At 35.8% G+C, this 12,100-nt stretch overlaps 1 protein-coding gene across 6 annotated transcripts in view; it reads left to right on the forward strand.

The window, feature by feature from the left end:
- VPS50 (VPS50 subunit of EARP/GARPII complex) overlaps positions 1–11,786 on the forward strand; it is a 133,244-nt gene extending 121,458 nt beyond the window's left edge. For 4 of the 6 annotated variants that reach the window (XM_026003769.2, XM_072764276.1, XM_072764272.1 and 1 more), the window contains 6 exons: positions 260–408; positions 1,416–1,512; positions 2,575–2,733; positions 6,673–6,794; positions 8,580–8,769; positions 11,075–11,786. In XM_026003769.2, the coding sequence (XP_025859554.1) occupies positions 260–408; positions 1,416–1,512; positions 2,575–2,733; positions 6,673–6,794; positions 8,580–8,769; positions 11,075–11,194 (837 nt within the window). In that variant the 3' untranslated portion in view covers positions 11,195–11,786. The remainder of the gene's footprint in view (positions 1–259; positions 409–1,415; positions 1,513–2,574; positions 2,734–6,672; positions 6,795–8,579; positions 8,770–11,074) is intronic. The other 2 variants (XM_072764274.1, XM_072764275.1) reach the window with 1 other exon arrangement.
- Positions 11,787–12,100: the final 314 nt, after the last annotated feature.

Here is a 12,100-nt window from a genome sequence, read left to right on the forward strand (position 1 = left end):
TGCCAATTCATAAAGATGGCTTGTGTTGGCCAATTCTAGGTCATGTGCAGATAATAACACGTGGAGCTGGATCGTTTTCACTTAGTATAAAAAGAAAATTTCCAGCAGTTAGAAAATATAAAAGAAGGAAAAGAAAAAAGAGAAACTAAATGTAATTAACATGTATGCCTAAAAGTGTTTTAATTATAGGTCCAGTTTTGCAAAACCACATGGTTTATTGCTATTAGATTTGATTTCAGGCTGTGTGTTGTATTTTCAGGAAGTTTCAGCTGATCCTACCGCCACCCTTACCGCAGCAGAAGAGAGAAAAGAGAAGGTACCAAGCCCACACCTCAGTCACCTAGTGGTTTTGACATCTGGGGATACGTTATATGGGCTGGCGGAAAGAGTGGTAGCCACAGAATCCTTGTAAGTTCTTAAAAACAGTTGTTTTGCCTTTAAGTATTTAAGAAAAGTTATAAAAGTAAGCATTGTAAAACTAGATTTCTAGCTTTATCCATCCTCCACTTCTGAGTGTCACTTAATGTATTTCTGAGGAGTATGTCCTAAAATAGATTACCAATCGATTTTTAAAACTGCATAGTTGGTTTTCAGTTACATATATGGAAGAAAGGAAATCTTTTAGGTTTCAGTCTTGAGCAACATGATCCATGCTTTAAAGTTAAAAGTTAAAAAAAAAAAACACACTATAGCATATTTTATATTTTCCTATTAAATTGTGATTCTGAAGAAACTAGTTACATTGTCAGTTTAGTGTTAAATATAGTCAGCCCTTGACATCAGCAAGAATGCTTCTTGACCTTTATTAAATCCTCCAATTTTTAATACGGGTGAAGCGCATGATCTTCCATAAAATGTAGTCCAGTAAACTTAAGAGCTTTTGTGTACATAACAAAACATAGGGAAAAACAGGGCAGCTGCTGGCAGTCCTCTGGGCAAATGACTTACACTCTTGCACACCAGCCTCCTGACCGGAAGTTCACATGTATGTCTCAGCCAAGTTACGGTTGGTTGCATGAGGTTACTTATAAGAAATGCCAGATGTTAAATCTGTGAATTCAAGTATCTGTTCTCTATAATTTAATGGGATCCTTTACAGGAAATCTTTGTAAACAATACTGTTGTATTTCTTCTTCAGTCTTTCATGTGGTCTGTGCCCCTGTGTTGCCTGCAGAACAGCATAGCTCTGCACCGTGTGGTTCTCAGAGCAGTTGATTGGAAGTTACCCTTCTTCCACCTCTGCTCACATTCCGTGTAGGTTGTAAATGAGCTACTACCAGATAGTTCACTCAAGTGGAAAAGAACTGTAATGGTTGAACTTTTGCTTAGAGATCTTAATGATTACTTATATAAAAGTATTGACAGGCTATGGATCCTGCACTTTGCTTTCATGGTGGGTTATTTATTCCCTTTAGGGTATTCTTGGCTGAACAGTTTGAGTTCCTTCAGCCTCATCTGGATGCTGTGATGCCTGCAGTCAAAAAGCCCTTTCTCCAGCAGTTTTATTCTCAGGTCAGAGATACTCTTGGATGTCACTTCAGTTGTGAGCACATTATCTTGGGTTTTTTCACTAATGACCAGTCTCCAAATTCCAGGAGAATGATTAGAATGTGCTTATTCACTCATGAATTCTTGTATTAAATACTTCCTGAGTACCTTGCATAACTTTTAGTCTAATGAGAGAGAGAGAGAGAGAGAGAGAGAAAACCCATTAAAACTATTTACAATAAAAAAAAACTATTTACAATAAAGTATGATAAGAGGAAAGAAACAGCAGCAGGGTATTTAATCTTGGCTGGAGAAGGAAGGGAGGTGTAGTCAGGAAAAGGTTGCCTAGAAAGACTGTCTAGAGGAAGGATATTTAAACCGGGCAGCCAGCTACATTGGTAATATATTCCAAACTAAGGGAATGGCTTCTGTGAAGACCAGCCAGTGAGCCAAAGCATGATGCATGTAAGTGGCTGAGGGGAAAAAAACTCTGATTGTCACAGCAGGGAAGAGGGCTAGTGGTGCTAGAGATGGCTGGAGTAATAAAGCAGGAGCCGCATGGTCATGGTGCTCTCAGCCAGGAGGTGGACTCTATTTTGAGAGTACTGGGAAGGTCCCAGAAGACCTGAAACAGTTTAAGTGGTGTGACAGTGTGTTTTAGAAAGAGTGGTTGGCAGCAGTAGATGGCAGGCCTCCAGGCAGGGAGACCGGCTTGAAGGATCCTACAGAAATATGGTTGAGAGATGATAAAATCTTTAGATCGGGCAGCTGGAGTGGAAATGGAGAGAAGTAAAAAAAAAAAAAAAAAAAAAAAAAACATGAGAAATATTTGCTCGTCTCTGAAAAATCCACAGTTCTTTATTGTTATGCTATCAGTGGCCTCAAGTTGATTGTATGTCTAAAAATTATGTTTTTTGAGACCTTTGCCTAGAAATGAAAGTGTTTTCATAATTTAAATCTCAAGATATATAGTATATATATTTTATTTTTAGATGTGATGTATGCTAGAAATAGGCATAAAATATTTTTTATAAATTTGATACTTTTAGAAAATATTTGTCTTCCTTTCTGTGAAATTTATTTCAGACAGTTTCAACTGCCAGTGAACTACGCAAACCAATTTATTGGATCGTAGCCGGTAAAGCTATTGATTATGAACAGATGCTGCTCCTAATGGCTAATGTGAAGTGGGATGTAAAAGAAATTATGTCACAGCACAACATCTATGTAGATGCACTGCTAAAGGCAAGTATGCGAGAAAGGCCTTTGTTAAAGATGAGTCTACCAGGAAAACTATTCCTGTCATTGTACTTGCTCTCAAGTAGTGAGATTATAGTTATTACATCACTAACATCATGATATTAAAGCCCCTGAATTGGAACAGATTTGCTTTTTGAATTTTGTGTTCTTTAAGACCCAAGAAATTTTTTGTTTTTGCTCACTAATTTCCTGTCTTGAATTAGAGTTTGATTGGCATGTCTTGGCTGACTTTCATATTAAGTAATTTCAATAACGATGGCAATGATGACAAGAAGATATTTCTATTTATTAGAAGTTATATCTGTAGTTATATGGATTTATTAGCAAGAGACCAGGCCCCTGATGATTCGGTGTTGTTGTTGTTATTTCCAGAAATCACATTACTTTTGCAACGTGTCACGCAAAATTTTTGCATTTAAAACTCACATTTAAAAGTTTTCTGGGAAAAAATAAAATAAAATAAAAGTTTTCTGGAAAGAATTGTACATTTTTTTAATCATTTATGCATCAGGAGATATTTGTCGATCACCTGACACGTGCAATACACTGATCTAGGTGCTGACAGCATAGTTGTGAATTAAGGAACTTACATGCCCTCAAGGAATTTATGTGCCAGTAGGGAAACAAGTTATGATAAAATATGTCAGATAATGAATAGTCTTGTGAACAAGTAAATAAGCAGCAGAAGAGGGATAGAGAGTGGCAGGGGGTGGGTTAGGGGCAATATTGTTTATTTACGTGTGGTCAGAAAAGGATTCTGATAAAGTGAGAGTTGGGTAGAGGCCCGAAGGAAGCCAGGAGATGAGCCATGTGTATGTCAGGTGAGGAAAGGGCATCTGAAGAGATGAAAACTGCTTTCAGAAAAGTCTTGTTTTTCATATTTGTCAGTGAAAAGAAAATTGGCCCTTCTTAAGATCCTGACTTTTATCTTGTTCACACAAACATTTTTACTTGCTTAGTCCAGGGCAACAGATGGTAGTTGGGGACACTTGCAAACCAATAAGCAAAGCCAAAGATCAAAACAGATATCAGGGGGCACCTGGGTGGCTCAGTGGTTAAGTATCCGCCTTTGACTCAGGTCATGATCCTGGAGTCTTGGGATTGAGTCCTGCATCAGGCTCCCTGCTTCTCCCTCTGCCTATGTCTCTGCCTCTCTCTGTGTCTCTCATGAATAAATAAATAAAATCTTAAAAGAAAAAAAAAAAACAGCAGTGGAATTCATCTCTCTGCCTGGTACCTTTTTGAGCTCTGTGATGGAGACTGCGAGGTCGTCCCCGGACTGGGGAACTAAGGGTGGAAGATCAGTTAGCAGTGTCTAGGGGTTGGTGTCAGGTCTGAGGGGTGAGTGACAAAGGTGCTCTGTAATTGCCACCTTGGGAGAACTTTGATTTCTAGGACCCCCATGATATTTCAATTGGGAATTTTAATTTGGAATGTGATACAAATATAATTTATAAATAATCATGCATCTTTTTTTTTAAACAATTTTGTTTTTGAAAAGTTGATTTCATTTTTTAATGGCATGCTAACCATGGTACTCATAGGGATGCAAGAAGAAAGATTTCTGCACTCAGTGAATATGTATTCTAAAGGAGCCTACTTGCTTTGGTTATTCTTTTTTTTTTTTAAGATTTTATTTACTTGAGAGAGAGAGTGTGTGTGTGTGTGTGTGTGTGTGTGCACGCGGGGAAAGGGAGAGAGAGAGAGAGAATCTCGAGCAGATTCTACACTGAGCTGGATGGAGCTTGATCCCACGACCCTGAGATATGACTGAGCCAAAACCAAGAGTCAGATGCTGAACCAATTTGAGCCACCCAGGTGCCCCTAGTTATTTTTAATTATAAGAAACATTAATATTGTAAGAAAGAACCAATGTTATTCAGATTATTAACATGAACCCAGTTTTTAGGAGTTTCAAACCTTCTTTCCTAAGAAAGCTTTTATATAACTTCTATTCATGCTATTACTTTTCCAAGTCTAAACCTTTAGGTAAAAAGCAATCTGCATTTGTTGGCCTCCAAAAATCTTAAGTAAAATGAAGTGTTTTTATTGTTCATTTAACAAGCATTCTTGAACATTTAATTTAGCAATGAGTAGGATGACATTGTTTACAGTTAGCATATAACTTTATATTTTTTAAAGATTTTATTTATTTGACAGAGAAAGAGAAAGTGAGACCATGAGTGAGAGGGAGGGGAAGAGGAAGAAAGAGAAGCAGGCTCCCCACTGACCCTGGGATCCTGACCTGAGCAGAAGGCAGATACTTAAGTGACTAAGCCACCCAGATGGTCCAGGATATAACTTTATTTTTAAAATATTAGTGGAAAATACTGAATCGTGACTGGAAATCTAAAGCAGAGTTTACTGCAGTGAAGCATAAATGCAATAGCAAATACTAGTGTTCTACTAGATTCATAACATGAAGAGGATAAAGATACTTAACTTTGGTTTTCAAAAGTAAGCTTAGTGGACTTAAAATTCACTTTTTCATATAATTAAAAGCAATTAACTGTCAAAAATAAATCATCAAAAAATTGTGATTAGCAAAAGAGCAGAAGGATAATAAGTTATCATGTTGTAGCTTGAGTGGTGATGGTTATATTAGATTTTTTTCCCTCTGGTATGTTATTAGAGAATTTGAACACATATCAGTCTTGACTTGTTAAGCATTGTGTAGCTGCTGTCCTGAGGAAACTAAAGAAAAAAATCTCATTTTTAAACCTATTAAATATATTTGAAATGTAGCTTTTTTTTGTTTTTTAAAGATTTTACTTATTTATTCATAGACACAGAGAGAGAGGCAGAGACACAGGGAGAGGGAGAAGCAGGCTCCATGCAGGGAGCCCGATGCGGGACTTGATCCCAGGTCTCCAGGATCACACCCCAGGCTGCAGGCGGCACCAAACCACTGCACCACCAGGGCTGCCTGAAATGTATTGTTAAGGAAGGGTCGATAGCATTTACTTTTGTAAATGAATGTATTTAGAACGTTTATTGAAGGGTAAACCATTTGCTTTCTTTCTTTTTTTTTTTTTTAAGATTTTATTTATTTATTCAGGAGAGACTCAGAGAGAGAGAGGCAGAGACACAAAAGCAGAGAGAGAAGCAGGCTCCATGCAGGGAGCCCAACACGGGACTTGATCCCTGGTATCCAGGATCACACCCTGGGTTGAAGGCAGCGCTAAATCGCTGAGCCACCCGGGCTGCCCTGCTTTCATGTAATTGTTAGAATTTGTCTAAGTTAGTTTCATATATTTTTATTTTTAGTGGAGTGGTATCATAAAAGTTACTAATAAGTAATAAAAATACTCAGTTTTCCTGTAGGAAACAGGAAGTATTTTGTTTTATTATTTCCTTTGTATTTAAAATTTGCAGCTATTATATGACTTTCAAATCATTCAGAATATAATAATATATTTACTTGTAAAGAATGTTTAGGAAAGAGGATAATTTATCCAATTGTTCTCTAAGGAGTATAGCCTCAAATTACAAATGGTTCATGATTCACTCTGAGTTGAAAGCTTATCAAAATATTTCTTTAACCTGGGTTTCTTGAAGATAATTTTAAAGACATATTAGGTTATTAAGCTCTTTTAATCCATGCCGACAGTCATGGAAAAATTTGAGATGAAGAAGCATTTGAACATGTTAATCTGTTTACATGTTAACATTGTTTAATCTGTTAATGATATATATCTCCTTTGAGATGAAATGTAGTGTACTCTGTATCACAACATAGTTTATTCAATTTGATATACTTAAAAAAAAAACCCTCTTCATTCTAAGTTCAAGTTATCTTTTGCATTCTCTTTGTTTTACTTGGTTTGATTCTGAGTCTTTCTAAATCTTTTTGTTTGCTGGTAAGATTGGAAAGCAATGTGACATAATTATATTCACATATGGCCATGATTTTTGTCTTCTTAGGAATTTGAGCAATTTAACAGGAGGTTAAATGAGGTTTCTAAGAGAGTTCGGATACCTCTGCCCGTGTCTAATATACTTTGGGAACACTGTATACGGCTGGCCAACAGAACTATTGTGGAAGGGTAAGTTTTCATGAAAGCATTATCTGAGTCTTCAATGATCAAGCATAATACATAGAAAACATTGCATGTTATCATTATTGGAGAGAATAGGTAGAGAAAGTCATAAATAGCAGACAGTCCTGTAATAACTGAGGTTTGACTTTAGAATATAATTGAAGAACCCTTATACCCCAGTGTGCCTTCTCCATCTGAGCTTTCTTTTCTAGGTGGTTACCTAGAACCACCTAGTAGAGCAATGTAGAAAGCAGCATCTCATGGTTATCTGAAAATTAAACTCATAATAGTTATTATTACCTAATAATATAATTATTATGATGATGATTATCCATGACATTTATTGAGCACCACGTGTCATTTACTGGATCAAATACCTCACAGGATTTTATCACTGAACCCTAACATAAACTCTTTGATGGAACCATTATTCTCTGTTTTCTCAAGGAGAAAACCTTGCTTCAGAAAATCAAGGAGGTTAAATAACTTGTCTAAGTTCACATAGTTTTCCAACACCAAGAAGGTTTATGAACTTCTGATGGCAAAATCAGGCTTCATAACCACTGTCTGTTAGTGGTATCATTATATCATTCTAAACTGTATAAATCTTTCATATGTTGACTTTAAAGATCTATCAGTACTAATTTTCCCACTTAGAGACTATGCTTACATCTAGAATATAAGAAAGCTTATAAAAGCTTGCTGGAAAGCAAGCTGCAGTCTCAAAGACTGTTCATAGTGGTCTGGAATTGCACATCAGTTGAATTTCCACATTGTCGTTTATTTGATTTCTTTTAAGCTCTTCTTTGATATAAAGAAGAAGGTATTAGAGAGTGGGGAGGTGAACAGTGACAAGCTGCCAACACTTTTGGCACTCTGTTTTGAAACCAACAGCGCTGTAAATCACAGAATGGCTCAGTGTCAATAGTCATGACTGAAAAGTATTTTTAATAAATTTGTTTAATAAAGTAGAAAAGTGAATAATGTTATATTTCTGTGCAAAACACTTTTTTATCAAAGAAGAAGAAGAAGCCTGATCACTTCAAATAATATGTGCTTTAGCTTCCTTGCAAATTTCCTTAGGGGAAGTGCCGAATTCTTAGGGTTGGATTCTCCATGTTTTGTATTATTGAAGGATTGAGGCACTGACTTATGAGTAATCACATGTCGTACTCTTAGGGTTAATACATTCTTATTACTACTCTATCCTGGAACACACAGTTTTCAGGAGTGTGGGGTGTCAGAATAAGTCTATAAAGTGTATGACAAGTTATGTATGTCCTTTTTTTGCTTATATGCTCACACGTTTCTTAGGTTTAGATGACTGTTCCTGGGGGAATTACTGCATTTGTTTCCTCTGCATCCAGTAGTTACAATATTGAACAGTTTTATGAAACTAAGATTACTTTGGAGTGTTCATAGCTTAGTTCTTATAAATAAATCTTGGCAGCCAGATTTCCGGGAATACCAGTTTTACTTTTTTACAGATAATTATGTTAATTGACAGGGGGAGAGAACTGTAGAGCAGACAAAAACTTAAGCAGTTAGTGGATCTCTTTGCTTTGCAAACGGGGAAGCTGAGGCCTCATTGGTAAAATGAGTGTGGAGTGCTGGGGCCCCAGCTGAACCCAGTCCTTCTAACACAAGACTCCTGTGCTCTTTTTTCCTATAATCCTCTCATTTCTGGAGAATCTGTTGAGATATGGGTTAAAATAGAGTTTAAGTACCTACAGATTTCTTTTTCCATCCTATCATTTCTGTTTTTTTTATTATTATTATTGTATATCTTAGATATGCCAACGTCAAGAAGTGTAGTAATGAGGGTCGTGCCCTGATGCAATTGGATTTTCAACAGTTTTTAATGAAACTTGAAAAACTAACAGATATTAGACCCATTCCTGATAAAGAATTTGTGGAGACATATATTAAAGCCTACTACCTAACTGAGAATGACATGGAACGCTGGATCAAAGAGCACAGGGTGAGAGCTGGAAAGCAGTCCGTTGGATTTCTATTCCTTTTCCTCTGTGCTGTTCTTGTCTGCTGTATTATATAATTCAAAATTGTGAGAGTGCAGTGTAAAGCAACAGCTGATTCTTTACCATATTTGCACTGTGTCTATGCAATGCCCTTTGCATAATCAAATCCTTTTGAGACCTCTCCAAACTGCAACAGTAATTATCTGAAAAGGTAGCCAGATCCTGAACTTTAGCTGTGTTTATCCTGCAGCTGTGTTGTGGGAAAAGCCTGGCATTGGTTAACATCAAGACAAATTGAAGACAGCAACGTTGTCTTGTGATTGACAAGCTAATGTCTATTCTATAACTTAAATCTTACTGTCCTCAACAATGAATTGACATCATACTGACATGTATTAGTGATGATTAGGTGTATTAATATTTAAATAACTAAATTTAACTTCTTCCTGCATTAGATTTTACCTTGAGTATAGATGGGGTCATTTTTCTTCTGTGTGGATATATAGATAAGTAGAGAAAAATATTATTTATTAAGTGTTATTTAAGATGCTGAATTTTTGGCATAGTTTAATGCAACATTTCACCAGAGCATGCTCAATATGGGGAGCTTTCCTATATTATTGTTCTACTGTTTGTCTAGGTAAGGCAATATGTGGAGATAGAAAATGAAAATATGGCAAAAAAAAAAAGAAAAGAAAATATGGCAAGTATTAAAATTATCACCTAGTTTTATTCCTTCACTAACTCTAGTGATCACATTTACTTATGCTGTAAACATCATGGGTAAAAGCTAAGTAGATTGTTATTTCATCTGGGTAAGGAAATAAGGCATTATTTATATTTGCCTTATCAGCCTCATCCTATCTGATTTTAATACTCTAGAGAAATGAAATGAATATTAGCCTGAGTTTTATGTAAATGTGCCCACTGTAGGTCAGTTCCAGATCCTTAGGAACAAAGTAGAAATGTACATATTATTTTCAATGATTTTTATTAGTACATCAGAATTGAGAAAAATGTCATCCCTTTTAGTCCCATTGACTTCTGACATTTGAAAGCCAGAATACTAAACCAGGAACAGATGGACTGCTGAATGTTGCTGGAATCCATTTAGTAAAGTAAGCTGTAAACACTTGGAAGTCACTCCTATGGAAGGGGTCTGGGGGAAAGAGGACAAGTAACCAAGGGGATTAAAGCATAGGTCTTAGACATATGTTATTTGATGCAAGAATGATCCCCATTTTTGAGTTTTTTCTCTTAATATAGTGAACCAAAATTTTTAGCTTAATATCTTATGAGAACTTTAACTGGTATTTGTAATTCAGTGAAATTTTTTTGGGAGCCGACTGCCCCCATCTTCTAAGACAGTGTCTAGCCCAGTGCTTGATGACAGTGGATACTTGTTAAATGCTGACTGATTAAGAGAATTTACTAGATGTTACCAGATGCTCTCAGAACTCAGATACAGAAACTGAGTAGCTTGCTGAGTTTTTAAAATGAACTCTTTTTCATATTTTGAAATTGTCCGTTTAGTGGTTATAACTCCAATGACAACAGGTGACTTTTCTTATTAGATGGTAGTATAGAACTCCGTTTCCATATCTGAACCCTTGTTGTTCATCCTCCAGAACCAGATCAATATGCAAACCTTTCTGATAAATCCTTATTCATTCTTACCCTAGCAACTCGTTATCTGAAATTTGGGAACCAAATAGATTTGTACAGCATAAAAGACATACAGTCTTAATTTTACTTACTAGCTACAATGGCAACATGAGGGTTTAAAAGCCAGTAACTTTCTGATCCTGGTTACTCTACTCATTTGTCATATCTTAGAAAAGTTGTTCTGTGGTTAGAGATTTTTTTCTTTCGCCTAAAATGTTTGTAAAATGTAGAGTGCCAGAAAATAATTACTTAGTAGCATTTTAAAAATTTGAGAGGTCAGTATATTTTAATAACTTAATAAAGACTGCCACAGAAACAAGCATAAAGTGTCTGGTCTTAAAAGTAACAAAAGCATAGGCACTGCAGATTATTTTGCCATATTGAAGAAACTCTACTCCTTTCTGTTTCAAATGTGTCCTGCAGTGTCCTTATTACAGCTCAGTAAACAATTTGTCTTCCATGTTTCAAAGTATGATTTACCCTGCTTTTCACTGACTTGTAGTGCTCAGTCACTGTCCACTGAAAACTAAATATCTGCCTGTTCTTTTCTGTGCATTGGTCAAATATGTCTTTCAGTGTACTAAATTCGGATCTTTTTTTTTTCTCTCCTCGCCCCCCCCCCCCCCCATGTACCTCGAATAGGAATATTCAACGAAGCAGCTGACCAATCTGGTAAATGTTTGCCTGGGATCTCATATCAATAAGAAAGCAAGACAAAAACTCCTCGCTGCTATAGATGATATAGACAGACCCAAAAGATAATAAATACATTCTTCTTTCTCAATGGCATTGATCTTCTCTCAACACATATGACATGAAAGCCAGTTTTCATGCACTCTTGACTATTGTCTGCTAAGAAATCTTTGTGCATGTACTTTCCAACTGGAAAGTGGAAAACACTGAAATTTGTGTGGTGTTCTGAAATGACTTTTATATGCTCTGGTCCTTCTCTTCAACTCTTAAGTCTCATTTGTTGTATTATTTTTCTGAAAGTATATTATTGCCTTGTCATAAGTATTGTTCTGTGACTACAATTACACATTTTACTGAGGAATATACTGTAAGTATATGATTAGTGATAATAATACATCCATGGGCAGTTTTTGGAGAATGAATTTATGTTGATATTTTTTGCCCTCTCTACTTGGTTCTTAATATATAAATGAGAGGGTTTATGTATAGCATCTCCTAATTATGAGCTCTGCATGAGAATTGAAAAGTATACATAAGCAAAATAGTTGAAAAATCAGTATGTTCTCTGTGTTTTTAAATGTCAGAGTTTATGTTGGGGTTAATTTGGTTATAACAGTGATCATAAATGATGAAATTGAATAAATATTATACTCTAACATGATCTGCCTATGTGAGACTAAATTTTGATATTTTTCCACAGTAAGCAGAGTTTATGAAACTGTAATGGAATTTTTCGTTGTGTTCTAATTTTAATGATCTTATGTCCTGGTACCAGTGGTGAAAAGTAGTTTCGTCTATCTTTTCAGAGCCTGAGTAGCACCTAGAATAGTGATTATAGGATTTTTTTTTCCTTTTTCTTTTCTCTTTTCTTTTTTCTTTCTTTCTCCTTTCTTTCTTAGTTCCTTCCTTCCTTCCTTCCTTCCTTCCTTCCTTCCTTCCTTTTTTAAATGTGGGACATTTTTTCACATAAGCGTT

Source organism: Vulpes vulpes, chromosome 7 (assembly GCF_048418805.1).
Source record: "Vulpes vulpes isolate BD-2025 chromosome 7, VulVul3, whole genome shotgun sequence".
NCBI lineage: Eukaryota > Metazoa > Chordata > Mammalia > Carnivora > Canidae > Vulpes > Vulpes vulpes.